This window comes from Cucurbita maxima, unplaced genomic scaffold, assembly GCF_002738345.1.
Source record: "Cucurbita maxima cultivar Rimu unplaced genomic scaffold, Cmax_1.0 Cma_Scf00041, whole genome shotgun sequence".
In the NCBI taxonomy this organism is placed as follows: Eukaryota; Viridiplantae; Streptophyta; class Magnoliopsida; order Cucurbitales; family Cucurbitaceae; genus Cucurbita; species Cucurbita maxima.
This window is the reverse complement of record NW_019272057.1, coordinates 532,074-555,184: the sequence shown is the minus strand read 5'-3', so window position 1 is coordinate 555,184 and position 23,111 is coordinate 532,074. Positions and strand designations below refer to the sequence as shown.

Below are 23,111 nucleotides of genomic sequence, written 5' to 3'. Positions count from 1 at the left end.
AACCGTGAACCATTTGAATGTTGTTGAAGCAAAATGCGTTGAAATGAAATTAAGTTACTAATGCTGAAGTCGAACATGATATTTGGAGTCACAAGGAAACGATAAGCCCTCGTTCAAGCTACCCACTTCCAATTATTACTCATTAATATATTTTATATTTCATATCGCTTAATATTCGTTTTAAATTTAACAAAAGATTTAATTTCAAGATGCTAATCAAGCCTTTTATTTAAATTTTTTTTTTTTAAAAAAAAACTCGAAATACACACATATAATCACACCCATCATCGTAATCCATCAAATCACCACCGTCAACTGCATTTACCATTCTCGCTCACACAGGAGTGAAAAAATAGATATCCCCCAGCCGATCATTGCTCGGCGAATTTCCCCCATAAACCAGAAGGCCCAATTCCCCTCCCTTCCGGCCCACTGAAAACGCGCACCACCCTCTCGGCCCAGGATGATTCTCCAAGCCCAGCCCATCTTCCACTCTACTCCACTCCAACGCCTCCGTGTCCAACACATACACCTCTCCCGCGAACTTTCCGGCGCCCAAATGCCCCAAGTCACTGGGGTCCACTTCCCCACCGTAGATATACACGTACTTCCCAATCGCGCACGTGGAGAACACGCTCCGAGGCGTGGGTCTTTCCCCTGTCGTCTCAACTTGGGCCCATTTGTTTTGGGCCGGATCGAAGTAGTGTACGTCGTCCATTTCCATACCCGCGAATCCGTACACGACCCATATTTTCCTTTGGGCCACAGCTAAGCCCGGCCCACCTCGGCCCTTTAACCCCTCCCCTGCCGACGGATACTCGATCCATTTTCCATCTATCGTATCGTAAGCCCATAAGTCATTGAGGCGGCCGGAGTTGCCGCATCCGCCGAAGATGTAGACACGGCGGTCATCAGCGGTGGTGGAGTGGTAGCTCCGGTGAGGCGGTCCGGACTCGCCGCCAGAGAGCAGCGTCCATTTGTTGATCGATGTGTCGAAAGAGTAGAGTTCGTTGAGCTCCTTATGCTCCAAATCCCTACCGCCGAAGACGTATACGATTTGGCCGACGGCGTCCATCGTGACGCCAACACGCGGGGGAGGAACGTCGCCGGAGACAGAAGCGACCGTCCAGGTGTGTTCGTCGAGATCGAAGACGTGGAGTTTGTTGTCGACGGGGATCCGCGGCGAAAACTCGCCGCCGAAGGCGTAGGCCTTTTTCCCTACGATTGTGATCGCGTGAGAGCTTCTTGCGCCTGGTCCTGCGCCGTTTTGATCGATCTGCAACAAATTGATCAAGATTTCGAATAGTAAATGAAATTTGAGGCAATAGAAGTGAAATTATGAAGATGAATTCAGAAAATGGTGAATTGAAGATTGAATCAATGAGTTTAATTAGGTTAAGGGACTGACCTTGGTCCATTTTCCGTTCATCGGAGCCATTTGGAAAGTCCAGAGCTCAATCGGCAGATAGCAATGGCGTCGAGTGTGACTAGGGCAGCCTTTGGCACGCGTATTTACACTAAATTTAAAATAAAGTAATTAATTAAAAAAAAGATGGTTAATTAACTGTGGCCCTAAACCTGATTAATGCGACAAATAATATATTGTCGTCTTCTAATTGGTGATAATCCTCACCAGATACCAATGCCCTCTGATGCGACCTAAATTAATTGGATTAATTAGATAATGTCCCACTCAAAATTATTTTTAACTCAAATAAATTTTGTATATTTTTTAAAAAAAATAATTAATTATAACATCAACTGGTTTATTATTTAAATTCGATAATGATAACGACAGTTTAAAAAATTATTAAATACTATATTAAAAGTTTAAACTTCAAACACTCAAAATTTTAAATTTCAACAAATTATTAAAAATTTACAAAAAAAAAAATAAAAAAAAATATAGAAAATATATAAATATATTTGTACACGTCACGGCCATTTCCATGCTGAGTGCCGAGTGGAGGTTTATCGGGTTAATTTTAATCTAAATTATAAATTTGGTATAAATGATATATTTTTAAAAAATAATTTAATAATTTAACCCAGTTGTTATAAAGTAATTATTCGGTAATTGAGATTTAACTTATAAGTTTATAACGTTGTCACAGTCATAATAATTATACTTATTCAAGATTCATTAAACATTCACGAGTAACAACGCATCACTAATATTGTCAACAAACGTCAAATAATCTTAATAGTAAATTAGGGTTGGATTGGGCTATTACTCTATTTTCGAGTTCGTCGTGTTAACCTATTTTCAACTTTTCAAAAAATTAAACTTAATCCAAATTAAAAAATAATATAACTCCGTCCATGTTTATGATTTGAGTTTGGTAGTCCAAATTGACCAAACTATGAGTGAACCTATGAGTCATATGGACACATAAATAATTTGTATCCCAATTTTAATTCTATTTTTTAAGGTTAAAAATAATAATTAATGTTTTACACTTTCCAACTTATAACATATCCGTGTCTAATTATTTTTTTTTTTTTGATGTTCATAAATAAAAAAAATTAAGACTTAAATTTTAATAAGAGAATTAAATCGAATTATTTTTAATTGTTTAAATTTAAACAAATACTTTTACAATGCTAAATTAAAAAGATATTTATGAATTTAAAAAATAAAATAAATACCATTAAACAAATAAAAATACTTAGATATATCTTAAAATTAAACAATAATGGGGTGTTTGGGTGAGTTGGTAGGTGTTAAATCTTTAAAATATTATCCAAATTCAAAACTCAAATAATATTTTTTTAAGGTATTAAATATATATTTGGTCGTCTTTAAACCAATTTAGCCGAGTTAAGGAGTATTAAGCCTACACGAGTGGCGGGCAAAGCATAAATTAATAAAAATGTTCTTTAAATTTTGTATTTTTGTCTAAAAATACATCCAAATTTTTAATTTTCTTATATTGGATAGTTTTGAAATAAAGATATTAAGTGTTGGGTATTTTTTAAACATTTTTGAGATAAAGTATTAACCGTTTTCATCTAAAACTTAAGAATAAAAATATTTTAAGATTTTTTAAAAATATTAAGAGTATTATTGAAAATTTTAAAAGTTGAAGAGTATTTTAAAGATAAAATATAAAGTTTAGAAGTATTTTTATTAATATCATAAATTTTAATAGTCGAATAATTTTTTATTAGGAGGGTGGAAATAAGTTAAATTATGGTTAAATTGAATTAGTATTAAAATATTATATAATTTAAGATAAAAAAAATTAGTAGGATGGCATAAAATATTATACCCACCTTTGTAAAATCTAAACACAATTTTCTTTTATATTTCGAATTAAATAAATAAATAATTTTGTTGACGCGAAGGGCCCTCGTTTCCCACCACAAGCTAGCTCGAAATCACAGGTTCATAGGTGGCCACGCATTCCGTGTTCATCAAACAATGGCTCAAGCCGCTCAACGACCACAGTGGCCACCAGTAGAAACGGACAAGATGGCCACCGCTATCTGACTCTAATACGCACCAAGAATCTGAGAGGTTATTGTTCAAACTCTGGAGATACTATTTCATTTCTGTTGTGATCGTTAATCCATTTGATTTTTGGACCCTCTCTCCTGGTTTCAGTTGCTTGGACGCTGAGAATTCGGAAAAACAGGCGCACCCAGTAAGCGTTTCTGTCACATCTTTCTTGTTTTCTTCTTGCATTTGTGATACACGTCCCACTTAAGATTGCTCAATTCGAGTTCAGATACTTCGATGTTCATTTCACTTGATTTTTTGGGTATTTTCATGCCACTTTGATTTGGATTGTTCATATTTTCTGGGAAATTTGTAGTGCGTGATGAGTTCACTCGATGGAATCAGTGAAATTATTGAAAAGATTGATCAAACGAAACAGTTCGAGGCATTCTTGACTTTTTTTCGCCTCTTTTTGATCGATTCATGTTGAACAGAATTAGCAAACTAAGATTCACGCGCTATTTATTTGATAGAGTTTCAGTTTCTTTGATTCCTGACCATTATTTTGCTCGAATGCTTTGAGCAGCCATAAACTCTATAATCTCAAGGAACATATTAGCTCGTTCTTATGCGTTTTGTGTTGATGTTAAGCCATTTCACAAGCTAGAGATGGCGGCAACACTGGCTTCCCACAGCTGTTATTTCTGCGAAGCAAAGTTAAATGAGGGAAAAGGGAGACAAGCTTATGATCTGTGTTTTTCAAGATCAATTTCACTTAATACATTCAACAAGATCGAGAAGTCGACTTGGAATCCTCCACGTTCTCGACATTTAAGGATTGGCAATGAATTGCAGCATAATACATCGCCTCCAAGGTTAAGCACCTATGGAAGAGCTGTTAAGATGGCACCTATAAATGAAGTAGTGAAAACAAAGGGTGTATCTGCCGATAAAGTGGAGAAAATAAATGGCAAAAGGCAGGCTATCAATGGGGCAAGTATAATTAAGCGCAGCCCGTCTCGTCCGTTGATTAAGAGAACGAATGTTATAGACTCCCAAAAGCTTCCACCACTTGAGGACCTTAAAATTTTGCCCTCAGATGAAGGTTTCAGTTGGGCTAATGAAAATTATAACTCTGTGCAAAGGAGTATCGATGTTTGGAGTTTCATCGTTTCCTTACGGGTTCGTGTTTTCTTGGAAAATGCAAAATGGACGTATGCAGAAGGCTTCTCAGAAGACAAGCAGGTTGAATACTTTCATGTGGTTGTTAGTTATCTCTTAAATTACCTCATTTCATGTTCGTTTTATGATTTTCTAGACTAGAATATAGTATGCTCCTTTAATTCTATCATCACTCTCCCCATCCAGAAAAAAAGAAGGCAAAAGACCGCGTCTTGGCTGCGGGAGCGTGTGCTGCAGCTTGGTCCTACTTTTATCAAGCTTGGACAGCTCTCCTCAACAAGGTCGGATCTATTTCCTCGTGAGTATGTGGACGAGCTAGCTAAGTTACAGGTATCAGTACTATTTTAATTGAATTTCCAAATGGCTATAGCCTTCGTGTCACAAGGATATTCAGATATCGAAATTACAGAATGGTGTGATACACTGCTGAATAACAATCAGAAGATTTGTGTTTCTGATATTGTGTAATCAGGATAAAGTCCCTGCATTCTCTCCAGAAAAAGCTAGAGGGTTCATTGAGAGTGAGCTGGGTGCCCCGATCGATACTTTGTTCAAAGAATTTGAGGACCGTCCTATTGCTGCAGCAAGCCTTGGCCAGGTGCATTAAAAAAGTGATAGTTACCTGCATTTAGTTCAAGTCTAGTTTCTTCAGCATTAATTTGAGTAATATTGTCTTTAGGTCCATCGTGCAATACTGCATAATGGAGAGAGGGTGGTCATCAAAGTTCAAAGACCTGGTCTCAAGAAGCTTTTTGACATTGACCTGAGTAAGAATTCAACTTTTATCGAGTTTTCTGGAGATAATAAAACGCCAGTTCTTTTCAGCTGATTGGTCGGACTCGATTATGTAATTTGGACGTTGAGTTCGAGACATGTGCCATTCAGGTTACATTTTGAGTTTTACTATTGTTTGTATGTCATCAACAGAGAATTTGAAGCTAATTGCAGAATATTTTCAAAGAAGTGAAACCTTTGGTGGCTCTACAAGAGATTGGATTGGTATATACGAAGAATGTGCTACGTAAGTAGTAAGCTTATTTTAGCGAATATCTTTCATTGTAATAAAATGAATTGGTGTTATTGTGTGCTGGAGACATCTATATAAATACACTGAAATCATGATGTTAGGAATCACGACCCTCCACAATGGTATGATATTGTCCAATTTGAGCATAAGCTCTCATGGTTTTGTTTTTGGTTTCCCCAAAATGCCTCATTTCAATGGAGATGTATTCCTTACTTATAAACCCATGATTATTCTCTAAATTAGCCAATGTGGAACTCCCTCCCAACAATCTCAACAATCCTCCTTACGAACAAAGTACACCATAGAGCCTCCCCTGAGACCTATGTAGCCATCGAATAGCCTCTCCTAAATCGAGGCTCGACTCCTTTCTTTGGAGCACTCGAACAAAGTACACCCTTTGTTCAACACTTGAGTCATTTTTTACTAACATTCGAGGCTCACAACTTCTTTGTTCGACATTTGAGGATTTTATTGACATCTAAATTAAGGGCATGACCTTGATACCATGTTAGGAATCATGACCCTCCACAATAGTATAATATTCTCCATTTTCAACAATACCTCTCATGGTTTTGTTTTTGGTTTCTCCAAAACGCTGCATACCAATGGAGATGTATTCCTTACTTATAAACCCATGATCTTCCCCCTTAATTAGCCAATGTGGGACTCCCTTCCAACAATCCTCAACACATGATTCTTCACGCGGTAGCCTATTAAGAGCACTAAAAGTTTCTGATTGAGGAGTATGCACTTGTTTTTTCAGTCATCTAAGATGATATTTCATGTGCTGTATAGTGTATTATTCATTTTAGCTGGACTTCATGACTTTATTGAAGTTTCCTTAATTTGCACCCTTCTAAGGGAGATGTCCCCATGTTGGTTCATCATGAGTTTTTTGTGTGCATAAACTATAGCTCATTTTTCTTCATTAAACGATGCTAATTATGATGTTTTGATTAATTTTTGACTCACTTTCTGATTCATGGTTGCAGTATTTTGTATCAAGAAATTGACTACATAAATGAAGGCAAAAATGCTGATAGATTCCGCAGGGATTTTCGTAATATAAAGTGGGTTCGAGTACCCGTACGTTTCTTCATACATAAGTCATTCATCGATACTTATCTTACGTACAGAACTAAAATTTGCTATACAAGTCTTAACTAAATAAACTTCCTCTTTCTTCTTGTAGCTTGTCTTTTGGGACTACACTGCTTTGAAGGTATTGACTTTGGAGTATGTACCAGGTTTGACCCCGAGCAATGCGTTTCTGAAATATCACAACACAATCATATTTTGGCATGTTTCAGTGTTACTTAAGAATAACATTGCTATCCTATTTGTAGGGGTTAAGATAAATCAGCTGAATGTTCTAGACTCACGTGGCTTTAGTCGCTCTCAAATTTCATCACATGCCATTGAAGCATACTTAATTCAGGTCTGGTCTGTCAGTCTGATATAAACTGATCCATATTATTAGCTATTTCTGGCAGTGAATATGATGAAAGCCGTTCTATTATGATTTAGTCAAAGCATACTTAATCTTTCAGATACTGAAGACTGGTTTCTTTCATGCGGATCCTCATCCGGGAAATCTTGCTATTGATGTTGATGAAGCAATCATATATTATGATTTTGGCATGATGGGGGAAATCAAATCCTTCACTAGAGAGCGGCTGCTCGACCTTTTTTATGCCGTTTATGAGAAAGATGCAAAAAAGGTTTACTTTTACTTCACATTCTTTTCATTTCGTAAGTATCAAATGACTTCAATGTAAGACTTTACGTTACTCTGTGTCCGTGATAGGTCGTATGGAGAAATTCTTGCTCCTAGGATCCTGATTCGTGGAACCCTTATTTCAAACAAATCAAATATGATAATCGAACAAGCTGCTTCCCCACTCCTTACACTGTAACAGGCCAAGTTCACCATTAGTAGATATTGTCCTCTTTGGGCTTTCCCTTTCGCGCTCCTCAAGGTTTTTGAGTTTTCCCTTGTGGGCTTCCCCATTATGCGTCTACTAGAGAGAGGTTTTCTATACCTTATAAGGAATGTTTCGTTCCCCTCTCCAACTGATGTGGGTTCTCATAATCCACTCCCTGAGGCCTAGCGTCCTTGTTGGCACACCACCCGTAGTCTCGCTCTGATACCATTTGTAACAGCCTAAGTTCACCGTTATTAGATATTGTCCTCTTTGGGTTTTCTCTTATGACCTTTCCCATTACACGACTACTAGGGAGAGGTTTTTCACACCCTTATAAGGAACGTTTCGTTCCCCTTTCCAACCGATGTGAGATCTCACACTCATACAAAAGAGTAGATATACAGATTTTGAGGCTCATAATGGTTTTTTTGAATTTGCTATAGATTATAGTAAAACGGATGCAAAGCATATTTATATCATGTGATTCATGGGGGTGGTGCAAAACTGTCGATGCATCTGTTGTTATGGTAATTACTTTTACGGATAAAGGCTGCAACCTTGCAGGTTATGCAAAGGCTCATAGATCTTGAAGCACTTCAGCCAACAGGAGATCTGTCTGCGGTATACAGTGTGCAAATTGAATATAAATCTCACAAAACTAATTATGTTTTTGGCCTTATCATTCATCGAATTTTTTATTTAGGTGAGGAGATCCATTCAGTTTTTCTTGGACACACTCTTGAGCCAAACTCCAGATCAGCAGCAGACTCTGGCTGCAATTGGAGAGGTGTGCACATATTCAATTCAGCAAATGTTGAAGGCTCGGTTTTGTCAAATTTGATATCAATATCATCTTTTATAAACTCAAGCGTGGTTGTCTGGCAGGATTTATTTGCAATAGCTCAGGATCAACCTTTTCGATTCCCCTCCACCTTTACCTTTGTATTGAGGGCATTTTCTACCCTGGAAGGTTGATCTCACTCTCTTGTGCTTTTGTAATTGAGCCATCATTTTCTTTGTTTTAAAGTATAGAAGCTGACCAACTTCAACTAGGTTACGTTTCTGCTCTTGACTACGGAATCGAATGTCGTTTCAGGTATAGGCTACACACTCGACCCAGATTTTTCCTTCGTGAAGATTGCTGCACCATACGCACAGGTTTGTTAGGTTCTTTTTGTTGAGAATTGTTGGAGAGGAGTCCTACGTCGACTAATTAAGGGGTAGATCATGGGTTTATAAGTAAGGAATACATCTCCATTGGTATGAAGCCTTTTGTGGAAACCAAAAGCAAAGCCACGAGAGCTTATGCTCAAAGTGGACAGTATCATACTCTTGTGGAGGGTCCATGGTTCCTAACATGGTAACAGAGTCATGCCCTTAACTTAGTTATGTCAATAGAATCTTCAAATGTCGAACAAAGAAGTTGTGAGCCCTGAAGGTATAGTCAAAAGTGACTCAAATGTCGAACAAAGAGTATACTTTGTTCGAGAGCTCTAGAGAAGGAGTCAAGCCTCAGTTAAAGGGAGGTTGTTCGAAGGCTCTATAGGCCTCAGGGGAGGAGGCTCTATAGTGTACTTTGTTCGAGGGGAGGATTGTTGAGGATTGTTGGGAGAGGAGTCCCACATCGGCTAATTAAGGGATTGATCATGTGTTTATAAGTAAGGAATACATCTCCATTAGTATGAGACCTTTTCAAGCAACCAAAAGAAAAACATGAGAGCTTATGCAGTACCATGGTATGGTAAATATCATACCATTGACACTTTTTTAAATGATCTATTCATAGTTCTTTTGGATATCCATAAAGGTTTTTCAAGTGGTTTCTGTGAAAACTATGTGCAGGAGCTTTTAGACTTAAAACAGAAGGAGCAAAGCAGAACACAACTTGTGGAGGAGATAAGGAAGCAAGCCAATGAAGTACAATGGTTCCTTTGAGTTTTTCTTCCATTCTCTCTTCATATAGCGAAAGTTCTCACAAAATATAGCAATTCATTTTCAGGCCAGAACATCCACCATTTCCATGCCGTCCAGAGTTCAAAGAATAGAGGAATTCGTACAACAGCTTGAGTCGGGGGACTTAAAGCTTCGAGTCCGAGTGCTGGAGGTACATATTCAATTACTTCTTAAACTCTTACATGATCTAATTACTATGAAATCAGCAAATATCAAAACTTCACTATATTCTGATGGAAATCATAGTCCGAAAGAGCAGCAAGGAAAGCAACAATACTTCAAATGGCAACGATGTACAGCGTGATGGGCGGTACGCTTTTGAACCTCGGAATCACCGTAAGCTCTCAAGGCAACCAAGCCATTGCCAGTGGATCATTCGTCGGGGCAGGTGAGCTCGAGCTCTTTTTCTTACTGTGCAAGTTTGAATTAGAAGTTCAAATTTTAGTGTCAATTGTTTGGCGAAATACAGGAGTGTTCTTGGCGCTTGTTCTTCGGAGTATGCAACGGGTTAAAAAGCTTGACAAATTTGAGGAAATGATCTGATTTTTGACTCTCCAAACATCAACTTTCTTATATATATATACATATATTCATATAGATATACAATCCCTTCAACATGGGCAAGTCCCAGGCAGTTTGGAAGTGAAAACTGCATACAGGAAGGAAACAAGAACTGGTTATAGGTTTGGAGGAGAAGCTGCTGATATAAACTTGGGTTAGAATTTAGAACACTGTCTTCCATTTTAAATGTATCATATTGTTTATTTTATTTGATTCAACGCAGTTTCATTCTCCATTTTTCTCTGTTTCTTTCATGGGAATTACTCGTTCGATTCATCGACTGAGGTCTCGGGTGTTTAATAAGTGATTGAATTTTTTATAATTCAGATCCAAAACTTTAAAATTGTCTAATAAATCTATAAGGTTTTAATTTTGTGTATAATAAGTTTTTGATTTATCCACATTTTTTCACTTGTTCTAAAAGTCACTGACGCCACTCTTATTAAGTTTGACGAGATAGATTTAACTTGAGATATTATAAATACTATAGTAGTCGTTGGTACGATATCTCTATTATATCTATTGCGGTTGTTCGTTTAATGGCGTGTTCGTCACCAATTTTTGTCATTTTTATAAAATAATGATAATTACACGAAAAAAACAAACACAATTATCCAGAAAAGATAATTGAATCAAATATTTAAAATCAAATATTGAATTGAAAATTAGAAATGTGATTAAGGGAAGAATAGAAAATAAATATTCGATAGGAGGGAAAAGGTTGAACTAATTAATTAATTGTTTATAAAAAAAAAAAAGGTTCGTCTGTTTCAACGTCTGGGGGTTGGCGCTTGGGCATTACACAGCTGGAAGTAGCACACCATTAAACGGCCTTCGAAGTTGCTTACACGCGGGTCCCACTCTCCACTTCTATATCATCCCATTAGCCAATTCCTTCTTGGTCCCAGTCTTAGCCCTTCTTCTTCCCCCCCCTCTCTCTCCTCTTCTCTCTCCTCTTCTCTGAATCAATCATAGACCCCTTTCTCAAGGCGGCTTTATCCTTCAACATCTTCTTCTTCTCAGAGCTCAGTCATGGCGGTAAGAAATCCACGCACACCCTTCATTTATTTCATCGTTTACTTCTTTCAACTCGACTCAGATTTTGATTGTAGGACTTGATCGTTTCTGGGTTTGAGTTTTTTTTGGCTTGATTAGATTGTTACCGTGCTTTCCATGTCTTTTTTCCTTTGGATCTTCTTGTTCCTGTCAAAGGGGTGTTCTAAAACAGGAGGGTTTTATGGCCTCTGCCTTTTGCTTTCTCTCTGATTGTTTTGTTTCTGTATTTGGAACTGTGTTTGTTGCCTGTTCTTTCCCTTGTGCTCACTTTCATTGTGGTTGAACGAGTGTTTATTTGCGTTTAGCCTTTTCTGCATGGTTTTGTTAGTAATTTTGCTGAGGGATTGGTGGGGTTTCTTCACTTGGGAATGTGGGGTTTTCACTCAATCAGTTCTTTTAAACGTTTGCAAGTATGCTAAAGGAACAATTGGAGTTTTTTTCTTCTTAGGCATGCTTGAACTTTGAGAGGTTCATTCAAACAAACAAAAGAGCCCAATTCATATCTTGTGATGCTGTGTTAAGCTGAGCTTTTGACGAACTTGGTGAATATCTCATGTATGATTCTTGGAGTGCGCTGTATTTAGGTTGGGGATGGATGTTGTTTCTAATGTGAGCTTTCTATGAAGGTTGAATCTGAGTTCTTTAGACGATGTGAACTCCCTTCATGAATTCTTTCATGTTCTTCTGTTTTTACCAGTCTCTGCATGAGTTTTAAGAGATGTTTCTAAGATTTTATTCTATAATCGTTCATTAGTCGGTTAGGAACCACGAACCTCCACTCCACTTTGAGCATGAGCTCTTATGGCTTTACTTTTGTTTTCCTTAAAAGGCCCGGTACCAATGGAGATAGAGTTCCTTACTTATAAACCCATGATCTTTCTCTTAATTAGCCAACGTGGAGTTACTCCTCTCAATAATCCTCAACAATCCTCCCCTCGAACAAAGTACACTATAGAGCCTCCCCTTGAGGCCTCATTCTCTAGAGCTCTTGAACAGCCTCCCCTTAATCGAGGCTCGACTCCTTCTCTAAAGCCCTCAAACATAGTACACCTTTGTTCAACACTTGAATCACCTTTGATTATACCTTCGAGGCTCACAACTTCTTTGTTCGACACTTGAGGATTCTATTAGCATGGTTAAGTTAAGGGCACGACTCTGATACTATGTTGGGAACCACAAACCTCCATAATGATATGATATTGTCCACTTTAAAGATAAGCTCTCATGGCTCTACTTATGGTTTCCACATAAGGCCTCATACCAATAGAGTTAGTGTTCCTTACTTATAAACCGTTGATCTTCCTCTTCATTAATCAATGTGGGGCTACTCCTCTCAATAATCCTCAACATAGTTTCAGCATGTCTCACCATCCGGGTTGGCTCTTCCTAACGTGAGGTTGGTTAGCTGGGAGGATCTTTTGGATTGTGACTTAGCTCATAAATGGATAAGGATATAGAGATTTGACCCAAGAAGAAAGGAGAAGTGACTAAGTTAATTAGCTATAGCTAAGTATATACTTTCACACTAATATGCAAATATTGCCTTGAAATGTCTGCCATTCATAAGCTTATTGACTATGCAGGAAAAAGGCAGTAGCAGTCCCTTACCAAAGTTCGGCGAATGGGATGTCAACGATCCCGCATCCGCCGAGGGATTCACAGTCATCTTCAATAAAGCCAGGAACGAGAAAAAGACTGGTGGCTTACCTGACTCTCCTGCAAAGGATGACCCTTCATATAAGCATGGCGCTGTTCTTGGAAAGTCTCAGCCTGTAAGTTCTTTGCACCCAAATCTTTTCAATTTCTTTGATTTGTTTTAGAAGCAACGGGAGAAGGGAAAATCTAAAGAGGATAGCTGCTAGCGGTTGACTTGGACCGTTACAAGATTACTGATAGAGCCACAGTTGTAAATATAACCGTGTTTAAACCAATTCCATCTGTTTTTGAAGTAAGAACACTGTCATTTTCTCATGATTGCGAATTGGGATTTGCAGAAAAAATGGTTTTGCTGCTTGCAAGCTGCAGAATCATAAGCCTTACGGGCGCTTGATAGCGGGGTTCAGCATAAAATGTATAATCTGCAAATTCTCAAGACGTGACCTTGTCTGCAAGACTGAAGCTGTATTTAGAGCCTGTGATGGAAAATGCTGGACTCCATTTGTTAGAACTTGTCAATAATTTGGGGTTTGGGAATGAGGATATGCTTAAAACATCGTTGTCTTGTTTATGTTGGTCTTCTGCTGCATAAATGACAATTGTCGGAGATTGTTGCTTATCATCATCATCCCTCCCCCTGTTCTCTAGTTGTGAAATGATGTTGTTTGTGACAGTTCCTTTCCTGAATGATTTCAAATGTTTCTGTTCTTATGTAATCTAAAGGTTCATGTTTTCTTGAAAAACTCTTGATCCACAAACTAACAAACCAGGGGAGCCAAAGAATTGACACATGTAAATACAGAAACTCGCACTCAGGCTGCAATGAATCAGTGTTGTTCGACACTTGTAATTCCATAATCAAGTCGGCGATGAATCGGTGACGGAAACACAGAGATATATGACTCATAAATTTCCTGAAACCTACAGAGCCCTCCAACCGTCTCTTTAAATTTACGACTCTTTACTGTACTATAATATCATTATCTCTAAAGCAAAAATTCGAGTAAGTTTGAATTTTTTAAAGGCCTCGTATAATGTAGATATAAATGTATTCCTTATGGGTATTCCCTAAATTAGCCTAAATTACTTCCTCAAATCATACCCTTCACGATTTCGGCCTGCCCCACTTTCAACATTCGTCGAGATTCAAGCTCCAGCAAAATGGGTTTGCTTCAAAAATGGCGGAGAGCATCGGGAAATCAAACGGCAGGAGACCCAGTTGGGGAAAAAGCGAGACCAATAGAATACGAGCGCGGCGGTAGCGGCGACGGCGACGGCGGCAGATATGGTGGGGAGGGAAGAGACTGGACGACCTCGATTCTACTGTTTTCTTTCTGGGCTGGTCTAATGTTTTATGTCTTCAATCTCGCTCCGAATCGGACTCCGGTAAAACATGATTGTCTTGTTCTTCTTCTTCTCTGTTTTTCTTCCTTTAGTTCATCGAATGCGATTCTATGTGTTTTGCTTGAAAATTTGCAGTCAATGGACATATATCTCTTGAAGAAGCTTTTGAACTTGAAAAGTGACGATGGCTTCAAAATGAATGAAGTGCTTGTGTCTCTTTGGTATATTATGGGCTTGTGGCCACTGGTTTATGGCATGCTGCTGCTTCCTTCTGGCAGAAGGTAGATAAAATTTGGATTTCTTGCCTTTTCAGCTCAATTCAAATTGTTTAGTGACATGATTCTTGTATCTGCAGCTCAAATAGCAATGTTCCTGTCTGGCCTTTCCTAGTACTGTCGTTCTTCTTGGGTGCCTACGGTCTTCTTCCATATTTTGTACTTCGGAAGCCACCGCCACCTCCTGTTGAGGAAGATGAACTCAAGAGATGGCCTTTGAATTTCCTCGAGTCCAAATTCACTTCTGGGGTATGGAAAATTCGTCCCCTTACCCTCCCTTTATCTGGTTACTATATTATACGTACCTCGTCCACCGAGCTCGAGCATTAGCAGATATTGTCCTCTTTATGCTTTTCCTTTTAGACTTTTCCTCAAGGTTTTTAAGACGACTCGATTAATCAGAAGTTTCCACACCCTTACAACGAATGTTTCGGGGCCCAGCGTCGGCATTCGTTCCTCTCTCTAATTAATGTGGGATCCACAATCTACCCCCTTCGGCCCAGCGTCATCACTGGCACTCGTTGCTCTCTCCACTTGATATGGGATCTCACAATCCATCTCCTTCGAGACCCAGCGTCCTCGTTGGCACTTGTTCCTCTCTACAGTCAATATGGGATCTCACAATCTACTCCTTTTAGGGTCCAACGTCCTTATTGGCACTTGCTCCTCTCTACAACCGATGTGGGATCTTACAATCCACCCTCTTTAGGGTCTAGCGTCCTTGTTGGCACTTGCTCCTCTCTACAACCAATGTGGGATCTCATAATCCACCCCCATTAGAGCCCAACATCCTCGCTGGCACACTGCCCGGTGTCCACCCCCTTTGGTCTTGCTGGTACACTGTCCGGTGTTTAGCTTTAATACCATTTGAGGGGAAGCCCAAAAGAGAAAGTTCAAAGAGGACAATATATGTTAGTGGTAGGCTTCTGCGATTAGAGTAGATACAGAGAATCACACAACACACTCACATATTTACAGCAAGAACAGGTTGAAGATTGTGTTGATGTTTTCTGTATCTTATAACGAAACTAGTTTGAAGGTTGCATAATGGTTCAGAAGCACCACTACATCACTGCTTCAGCTGTTTCTATCTTTTTTGGCCCTACAATTTGATTCAAAATGAAAGCTAACCATGTTGGAATCAGATAACATTTGCTGCAGGACTCGGTATACTATTTTATGCTGGATTAGCTGGTGAGAGTGCGTGGAAGGCATTTTACCAGTACTTCAGAGAGAGCAGATTTGTAAGTCTAGCGATTCGACTTCCACTTAGTATCGTAGTTATTTTGCGCCCGTGTCTTCATGCCCATGGTGGTTCATTGTTATCTGATGCAACGTGTCGAATATGTTGTTAAAATTCTTCATTTGTAGACTAGTTGAAGAACGTTTTCTTGCTGAATCAAACTGTAGTCTTACCCTGGTCTCGAAACGTTATTGATGCAGATAGTTTCAGTGTTTCATTGAAATGTCGGGTGAAATGTTGTAGTCTTACCCCGGACTCGAAACGTTATTGATGCAGATAGTTTCAGTGTTTCATTGAAATGTCAGTCTTACCCCAGTTTCGAAACGTTATTGATGCAGATCCATGCCATGAGCATCGACTTCATGCTACTATCTTCATTTGCTCCATTTTGGGTTTACAATGACAAGACTGCTCGAAAATGGTTCGGACTACATTCTCATGTGAATCCTTACTCGATTCCATTTAAGCTTTGTTGGTAACATTGCAATGAACTCATTCCAGGTACGACAAAGGATCTTGGCTCGTTCCGTTTTCGGTCGTGCCATTTTTAGGTCCTGCCTTGTATCTCATCCTGCGGCCGTTGCCTACTACAATGACGACTACCGTTCCACCCAACGCAGCTGCATCTGAACCAAAATAGTCATGTTTCTAAAGTGAACCAGAACAAGGAAGCTTAGCTGCAATTGTGAGAAAAAACAGGCTTTAAGGTACAGGGAGAAGTTTTGTGTCTCAAAACATAGTAGATTAGGATAAAGTGACAGTCAAATGATGTTTGTCTTGTTCTTATGTTATTATGTTTCTTTAATAGAAAAAGGGTAATGTGATATTGAGCTTCTTTCAGTAGAAGGGACAGTTGAAGCTCGTTGCGTATCATTTTCAGTCTCACTATTTAAAATTATCTGCTAGGGAGAGATTTTTATACCATTATAAAGAATGTTTAGTTCCCCTCTACAATCAGTGTGGGATGTTATAGCATCCTTGTTGGCACACCATTCTAGCTCTGATACTATTTGTAACAACCCCATCTCTCAGTATCTGACTCTTCATCATTTATTACCATGTCAGCCTACTGCTAACAGATATTGTCAGTCCCACATTCAGTGTCGGACTCTTCTGATACCATTTGTAACCGTTCAAACCTATTGGTAGTAGATATTGTCAGCTCCACGTCTGGCTCTTCTTATACTATTTGTAACAATCCAAATCTCATATTAACAGATATTGTCAACCCCACCGACTAGTGTCGGGCTCTTCTGATACCATTTGTAATGGTCCAAATATACTATTAATAGATATTGTTAGCCTCACATTCTCCACCGTCCAATGTCTAGCTCTTCTAATACCATTTGTCACAATTCAAATCTATCCCGTGTCTAGCTCTTCTCATACCATTTGTCACAATTCAAATCTACCGCTAACAGATATCAATGTCTAGCTCTTCTAATATTATAACTGTTCAGATCTATTGCGTAACTGTTCAAAACTATTGCTAACAAATATTATTCAGTTACTTAAAAAAAAAAAAAAATCTAATCATCGTTACAATTTTATAGGTTTTATAAAATAATTTTAGAACAACTTTTAAGCTAAGAATGAGTCTTCATGGAAGGCAAAAAAGTGTTTCCTTTAATTACGATATTGCCACTGTCGGTGGCCGAAACTACCGAATAAACCGCTCCAGCTCAGATGAAATCAACAAGTAAAATCGACGATGTTTCGTCCCATATTGACACGTGGAAGCATCGTGTGAGTCATGTGCAGTTCACCTTGTGGTTACCGTAACAATATCAAAATTCCCCCTTCTCAGTTTAATTATTATTTATTTATTATATATTCCATTTCTCTCGCCGACTACTCGGTCGTCACTTTGACTATTTTGGGGCTCAGCGGAATCTAGCATTCCCTCTGTTCACTCTCATCTCGCATCTCACGCTCACTTCAAACCCATGGTGTTCAATTGCTCGAGTCATCTTCTTCCTTGAGTCAGGTACGAGTTAGAGAACTTTCTAATTCGCTTGTTCCAGATCAATGTACTTGTGGAATTGAAGCTTTGTTTTCTTTGATTTCTGCGGATTTGGTTGTGGGTTTTGTTGGATTATTGAACTCGGGGAGCCTCATTTTGTATTTTCCTTTTGTTCTTCCACATTTTTGTTGAGATCTATGAGATTGCCCTTACTTTTGTTGTCGATTGTTCTGTAAATGACTTTTTGGCGTTCTAGGTTTCAGGGTTTTTTTTCGAGTTGTTTGATAGTTGTAGATTTGGGGAAGTTGACGCTTGGAAAGATGTTGGGTCGGTCTTCTCTTTACAGAAGTGGAAGTTTTAGACCAGAGAATCTGGGTCAGAATGCGCTTGCTCTTATTGGAAATCTTTGTTTCACTCTGTTTGTGGTTGGGGTTTTGATTTTTACTATAATCGCGGCCACTTACGAGCCTGAGGACCCACTTTTTCACCCATCGACCAAGATCACTACCTTTCTCACGTCTAACTCCAATGCCACTTTTAAAACTGATAGCACTGTGATGAAAACTGGGGAGGATTTCATGGCTGCCAATCAAACTGCATTTGCAACATTTCTAAATGAAACTGATATTGTCAAAATCATTGATGCTGAAAACTCTGCTTTGGGTTCTGCTACTGAAGGAGCTTCACCTGAGTGCAATAGCAATGTGGATGACCCCATCGATTGTCGCGACCCTGAGGTTTTCCATATGATGATGGAGACCACCATAGAACGATTCAAGGACATTCACTTTTACCGGTTTGGGAAACCGGTTCGTGGTTCTAACGACAGCACCTGTGATATGGCATGGCGATTTCGACCCAAGGAAGGGAAGATTGCTTCTTTTTATAAAGATTATAGGAGGTTTGTGATTACTAGATCTGCTAATTGTACTCTTAGTATCATTAGCATAGGTGACTACCACAGTGGTGTTAATGCAAGGAAGAGGAAAAAGAATCCGAAAAATAATTTTGAGAAGAAAATGGAGCAGCTAGAGCATGCAGTGTCTTTGCCTGTTGTTGGGGAAGTTGTGAATGATTCACTCCCTGTGGTCGAGTCTGAAGGCTCATTTAGTCAGGGGAAGTACTTGGTTTATGAGATGAGCGGAGATAAATGCAAGAGCATGAACCATTACTTGTGGAGTTTCTTATGTGCTTTAGGTGAAGCTCAATATTTGAACCGCACATTAGTTATGGATTTGAAAATTTGTCTGTCTTCGATCTATACTTCATCGAAGCAAGATGAGGAAGGAAAGGATTTCAGGTTTTATTTTGATTTTGAGCATCTGAAAGAGTCCGCATCCATCTTGGACCAGGGTCAGTTTTGGTCTGATTGGGAGCAATGGCAAAAGAAAGATCGTTTAGGCCTTTATCTTGTTGAGGACTTTCGCGTCACACCTATGAAACTTGCCGACGTAAAGGATGCCTTGATATTCAGAAAGTTTGGATCTACAGAACCAGATAATTATTGGTATCGCGTCTGTGAAGGAGAAACGGAATCCGTAGTTAAGCGACCGTGGCATTTGATTTGGAAATCAAGACGTCTGATGGATATAGTATCTTCAATTGCATCAAGATTGAACTGGGATTATGATTCAGTCCACATAGTGAGAGGTGAGAAAGCAAAGAACAAGGAGCTCTGGCCAAATCTTGACGTTGATACGTCACCTGATACGCTTCTGTCGACATTGCAAGAGAAGCTTGAAACTGGAAGGAACCTTTACATTGCTACCAATGAGCCAAACACGGATTACTTCGACCCCTTGAAAGACAAATTCTCTACCCATTTCCTCGACGAGTACAAGGATCTTTGGGGCAAAGACAGCGAATGGTACACAGAAACAATGAATCTTAACAATGGGACACCAGTTGAATTTGATGGATATATGAGAGTATCAGTAGACACAGAGGTGTTCTTAAGAGGCAAAAAGCAGCTAGAAACATTCAACGACCTCACAAACGATTGCAAGGATGGAATCAACACCTGCAGTGTTGCATCTAATTAGTCCGAAATCTGTTAATTGTTTCTGTTGCTTTGAGAATCAATTGATAGATTAAGAAATGTTTTAGCTTAATAATGAGTTTTGTTCTTGCAATAGAAACTATCCTTCACTTGGATCTTCCTAATTTTCAAGTTGTTGAGCTTCTGTATTTGCTGAGTACCATGTATTATATATGTCTTTCAGAATTCTGATGATATTTAAGATTGCTTATAAAATTTAATGTTTCTTATAAATGTTCGATTCTCGTTCGAAAAGTTCGAAAAGTAAAAACGTGCGCAGGAAGCATAGATTATTCAGGTTTTTAGCGATGTAAAAGGCAGTCTCAAGACTGTATAGACACAACAAAGAAGACGAACAGAAAGCTTCATATTTACAATGAAATAACAGAGGGTCACACACTCATCACGCTTCAAGGTACAAATTCTATGGCCTGCGGATGCACTTTTAAGATTATCTATACACTATGCTGCTGTACATGGAATGATATTCCTTAACCATAATGTTCATAATGTTCATAATGCTCACCAGAAGCAGGAGGCTGTCTCTTCTTCGGGCATTAATGGAGTTCGACACAGTGGGCAAGTAACGTTCCAGTAGTCCAGCCACTTCTCCAAGCACACTCTGTGGAAAACATGGCCACAAGATAGATGGTTTATCTCTGATTCAGGTTCAAACTGGGTAAGGCAGACCGAGCAGTCGTGTTCTAGCCATTTGCAGCTACGAACTTTGTCAAACAGAATTGCTGGGATCCGACTACGGAACTCTTCAATGTAGCCTCCATTTGGATTAAGACAGAAGTCTATGGATTCAGGAGAATTCTCCATGGAATCTGATGATGATGGTGTCGAAAGATGGATGCCAACGACATGGAGGATCGACCGAACTATGCCTTTGAATATGGAAATCGATATTGCCGTATTCACAAGGATCACTCCTAGTACTCCTTCAGAAGGGGCAGGAAGGCTGGAGAGACCCATTTCAATCAAAATCTTAGATACAAAAAATTCTTTGAAAGATGAAGAACTGGGATCGGTCCGAATGAATCAAATATCAGCCAAATGTAAAAGAAGTCACAATTCTGAGTTCAAAGTGTTCTTCAGTTTGATCCTTCTGTTTATATCTCATCTGAAAATGCACAAAGGTCGAAGAAGGATCAGAAATCCATGGAGTAAACAAAGAACAGAAAATTTTGCATTGGAAATGGAAACATCCTTGTGTGGAGATCTGTTCAGATACAAGAGCCAAGAACATAGAACAAAAGCACCAAAACCATCTTCCACAGCCAGTTTTATACCAGAAGTAAAGAAACAGAGAGAAACCCTTTAATCAGCGCACACATACATACACTATAGAATACGTTTAGTTTCCACTTTTCACATCAAGATTTGGAGCAATAGATTTACCCAGAAACGATCCAAAACGTTCGAGAAAGTGATCAAAACCCATCAGAAGAACGCCAATGAAAACCCCGACGCCTCTCAGATCAAATTCAAAACCACCCAGAACCCATCCTTACAAATTCAGAAAGAAAATCCAAAAATCCCAAGAACCCAGAACAGAAAATGAAAGGAAGATCACAATCCGAATCCGAATCAAGAATTCAAGCCAAATAGTGCGCAAAGCAAGAAGGGAACATACCAAAAACTCTGAGGCACACCGGAGATTATGAACAGAAAGAGGTAAGAGATCAAGAAAGAATCGATGAGACGAGGTTCATATCTGTTTTTGTAAGGGTTGTTAATGACAAAGGGCTCATCTGGGTGGTTTTATACGCAGCAGCAGCCGAGTTGTGGACAAACCCAAACCCAAACCCACATCTCCAGTTGTGAAGGAGACTAACCCAAGTTATCTAACCATGGTTAGATTTCATAGCGAAAAACCCCCCAAAACCATGGTTACTTTATATCATGAGATCAAGCTCATTTTTTCCAATCCTTTCTGGGTTTGTATGGAGACAAGAAGTCCAGGCGTTGGTCAATCAAAGTTTCCAACTTTACAAGTCACAGACACTGCCGCAAGAGGAGGATTAGTAGCTCTGCAATCTGTGATGTTATCTCTTTACCTGTAATTCTGATATGCCCAATTGTAAGTTTGCTACCCAACTCCTCCTTTACTTTTAATGTCAATTTTTTGTAGGTTGGATGCTTTTTCTTCATAATTTTAAAACAGAAATTTGAAAACGGAAGTTTTATGTTAAAAGTCTTTTTTTTTACTGGAATCTTTCTACAAAATCTATGAGATGTTAATAGACGGTTTGTCCATATATTAGTAGTAAGAATTTTTTGAATTTTTTATAAAAAAAAAAGAAAGTAAAGGGTGTTTTTTACATATAGTATTGACATTAAAGGCGTGTATACGGTAGGCCAATTGGAACGAAGTCGAAGTCTTAAGCTTTGAATCGAGATTACAATACAAAACAAAGAAGCTTGACCGAGCAAAGAAGTCAAGAATGAAGTTCTCTCTCTAATAATAACCACAACCGTTCATGTACGGTCGAGAGCCCAACTCTAGCATAGAGACTTAGGTCAACGATTATTTAATAGTTAGTAAATAATTTGGAAGTGAACCCGATGACGATGAATTGCAATTGGTCAAAACCTTCGTTCAATCACTTGTAACATATTTAAAATTTCAATTTTTTTTTTAATTTTAATTCAAAATATAATCCAAATATTATTTTTTAAAATATACCCATCAATTAATATTTTTAAAAATGATTTAGCTCCTCTCATGAATAATGGATTTTCGATGCTTTTGTATGTAGTTTGAGGGAGTGGAATTTTGTGATTGGGAATTTATTTATTTATTATTAATATTTAATATAAATTTTAAATTATGTTTGATAAAATATTTACATTTTAATTAATTTAATATTTTAGTTAATTTTAAGATGAAGCAATCATTAATGAAGAATTCATTAGTCAAATAATTTTAAAGTTAATTTTAAATTATTAGAATTAATTAAATAGGAAATAAATACTCTACAGAATATCATGAGCTATAAATATCAACATGCAACAGATCATAAGTGATTGGTGGATGTGATGATTTATATTTTTTTTTCATTTATTGCTTAATTAAAATTTATTTAATTATTTAAAAATATATTATATATTTTATATATAAATAATTAAAATATATACTTTTTCATATATTAGATATTAAATTATATTATCCGTGTTATTTTTTTTTTCTAGGGATCTCCAGAGTCTTGATAATGTGTTCGAGTCATTATAAAGAAAACAATATGGGAGATATTCAACCTCGGTATAAATTTATTTAATCTTTAGTTTATTTAGTTGTAAATAAATAAATAAATAATAATATAATGTTGTCGCTGCAGATGAAGTATCCATTCTTATTACTACTAACCCACAAAGATGAATCAGCGACAGAATAAATTACGAAGCAACGCACGGTAGAGAACTAACAAAGGAGAAGAAGA

At 38.1% G+C, this 23,111-nt stretch overlaps 6 protein-coding genes across 13 annotated transcripts; 4 read left to right on the top strand and 2 right to left on the bottom strand.

Annotated features, from left to right (window-relative positions):
• Positions 1–265: 265 nt before the first annotated feature.
• On the bottom strand, positions 266–1,516 carry LOC111469839 (nitrile-specifier protein 5). Its single transcript, XM_023115285.1, has 2 exons — positions 1,409–1,516; positions 266–1,276 (listed from the first exon to the last, which is right to left on the bottom strand). Exons 1-2 carry the CDS (start codon positions 1,436–1,438, stop codon positions 335–337), a joined length of 972 nt encoding a protein of 323 aa, XP_022971053.1. The 5' UTR covers positions 1,439–1,516; the 3' UTR covers positions 266–334.
• A 1,866-nt stretch (positions 1,517–3,382) lies between these two features.
• On the top strand, positions 3,383–10,393 carry LOC111469765 (protein ACTIVITY OF BC1 COMPLEX KINASE 7, chloroplastic). Of its 4 annotated transcripts, none has more exons than XM_023115187.1 (19): positions 3,383–3,520; positions 3,608–3,647; positions 4,094–4,687; positions 4,811–4,954; positions 5,097–5,222; positions 5,304–5,391; positions 5,552–5,645; positions 6,644–6,737; positions 6,844–6,898; positions 6,998–7,089; positions 7,202–7,372; positions 8,141–8,197; positions 8,280–8,363; positions 8,462–8,546; positions 8,673–8,734; positions 9,419–9,493; positions 9,576–9,680; positions 9,776–9,917; positions 9,999–10,393. In XM_023115187.1, the coding sequence occupies exons 3-19, from the start codon at positions 4,112–4,114 to the stop codon at positions 10,070–10,072; spliced, it is 2,124 nt and encodes a 707-aa protein (XP_022970955.1). In that variant the 5' UTR covers positions 3,383–3,520; positions 3,608–3,647; positions 4,094–4,111; the 3' UTR covers positions 10,073–10,393. The 4 variants fall into 4 exon arrangements, with proteins under 4 accessions (XP_022970955.1, XP_022970953.1, XP_022970952.1 ...); XM_023115185.1 differs by having other exon boundaries at positions 3,384–3,520; positions 3,608–3,673; positions 4,110–4,687; XM_023115184.1 differs by having other exon boundaries at positions 3,520–3,673; positions 4,110–4,687.
• Positions 10,394–10,970: 577 nt separating this feature from the next.
• Positions 10,971–13,518, top strand: LOC111469905. Of its 2 annotated transcripts, XM_023115376.1 has the most exons (3): positions 10,971–11,128; positions 12,730–12,918; positions 13,141–13,518. In XM_023115376.1, the coding sequence occupies exons 1-3, from the start codon at positions 11,123–11,125 to the stop codon at positions 13,177–13,179; spliced, it is 234 nt and encodes a 77-aa protein (XP_022971144.1). In that variant the 5' UTR covers positions 10,971–11,122; the 3' UTR covers positions 13,180–13,518. The 2 variants fall into 2 exon arrangements, with proteins under 2 accessions (XP_022971144.1, XP_022971145.1); XM_023115377.1 differs by lacking the exon at positions 10,971–11,128 and having other exon boundaries at positions 12,724–12,918.
• A 344-nt stretch (positions 13,519–13,862) lies between these two features.
• LOC111469843 lies at positions 13,863–16,486 on the top strand. 2 transcript variants are annotated; one of them, XM_023115290.1, is made up of 6 exons: positions 13,863–14,188; positions 14,282–14,427; positions 14,502–14,670; positions 15,567–15,665; positions 15,970–16,085; positions 16,166–16,486. In XM_023115290.1, the coding sequence occupies exons 1-6, from the start codon at positions 13,964–13,966 to the stop codon at positions 16,302–16,304; spliced, it is 894 nt and encodes a 297-aa protein (XP_022971058.1). In that variant the 5' UTR covers positions 13,863–13,963; the 3' UTR covers positions 16,305–16,486. The 2 variants fall into 2 exon arrangements, with proteins under 2 accessions (XP_022971058.1, XP_022971059.1); XM_023115291.1 differs by having other exon boundaries at positions 13,865–14,188; positions 16,003–16,085.
• A 974-nt stretch (positions 16,487–17,460) lies between these two features.
• Positions 17,461–19,886, top strand: LOC111469781. Of its 2 annotated transcripts, none has more exons than XM_023115205.1 (2): positions 17,461–17,651; positions 17,884–19,886. In XM_023115205.1, exon 2 carries the CDS (start codon positions 17,948–17,950, stop codon positions 19,667–19,669), a length of 1,722 nt encoding a protein of 573 aa, XP_022970973.1. In that variant the 5' UTR covers positions 17,461–17,651; positions 17,884–17,947; the 3' UTR covers positions 19,670–19,886. The 2 variants fall into 2 exon arrangements, with proteins under 2 accessions (XP_022970973.1, XP_022970974.1); XM_023115206.1 differs by having other exon boundaries at positions 17,497–17,651; positions 17,891–19,886.
• Positions 19,887–20,013: 127 nt separating this feature from the next.
• LOC111469890 (probable E3 ubiquitin-protein ligase XERICO) lies at positions 20,014–21,783 on the bottom strand. 2 transcript variants are annotated; one of them, XM_023115355.1, is made up of 2 exons: positions 21,305–21,783; positions 20,014–20,791 (listed from the first exon to the last, which is right to left on the bottom strand). In XM_023115355.1, exon 2 carries the CDS (start codon positions 20,641–20,643, stop codon positions 20,188–20,190), a length of 456 nt encoding a protein of 151 aa, XP_022971123.1. In that variant the 5' UTR covers positions 20,644–20,791; positions 21,305–21,783; the 3' UTR covers positions 20,014–20,187. The 2 variants fall into 2 exon arrangements, with proteins under 2 accessions (XP_022971123.1, XP_022971124.1); XM_023115356.1 differs by lacking the exon at positions 21,305–21,783 and adding an exon at positions 21,070–21,265.
• Between the last annotated feature and the right edge of the window lie 1,328 nt (positions 21,784–23,111).

Excerpts from the sequence above, each read along its gene's own strand:
- LOC111469905 (XM_023115376.1), top strand. Across the intron at positions 12,919-13,140 it reads TTCTTGGAAAGTCTCAGCCT|AAAAAATGGTTTTGCTGCTT; the intron begins GTAAGTTCTTTG and ends TGGGATTTGCAG.
- LOC111469890 (XM_023115355.1), bottom strand. The coding sequence starts at position 20,643 with ATGGGTCTCTCCAGCCTTCCTGCCCCTTCTGAAGGAGTACTAGGAGTG.
- LOC111469843 (XM_023115290.1), top strand. The coding sequence starts at position 13,964 with ATGGGTTTGCTTCAAAAATGGCGGAGAGCATCGGGAAATCAAACGGCA. Across the intron at positions 14,189-14,281 it reads TCGCTCCGAATCGGACTCCG|TCAATGGACATATATCTCTT; the intron begins GTAAAACATGAT and ends GAAAATTTGCAG. Across the intron at positions 16,086-16,165 it reads GACAAGACTGCTCGAAAATG|GTACGACAAAGGATCTTGGC; the intron begins GTTCGGACTACA and ends AACTCATTCCAG.
- LOC111469765 (XM_023115187.1), top strand. The coding sequence starts at position 4,112 with ATGGCGGCAACACTGGCTTCCCACAGCTGTTATTTCTGCGAAGCAAAG. Across the intron at positions 7,090-7,201 it reads TTGAAGCATACTTAATTCAG|ATACTGAAGACTGGTTTCTT; the intron begins GTCTGGTCTGTC and ends TTAATCTTTCAG. Across the intron at positions 9,918-9,998 it reads TGGATCATTCGTCGGGGCAG|GAGTGTTCTTGGCGCTTGTT; the intron begins GTGAGCTCGAGC and ends GGCGAAATACAG.
- LOC111469781 (XM_023115205.1), top strand. The coding sequence starts at position 17,948 with ATGTTGGGTCGGTCTTCTCTTTACAGAAGTGGAAGTTTTAGACCAGAG.
- LOC111469839 (XM_023115285.1), bottom strand. The coding sequence starts at position 1,438 with ATGGCTCCGATGAACGGAAAATGGACCAAG. Across the intron at positions 1,277-1,408 it reads TGAACGGAAAATGGACCAAG|ATCGATCAAAACGGCGCAGG; the intron begins GTCAGTCCCTTA and ends AATTTGTTGCAG.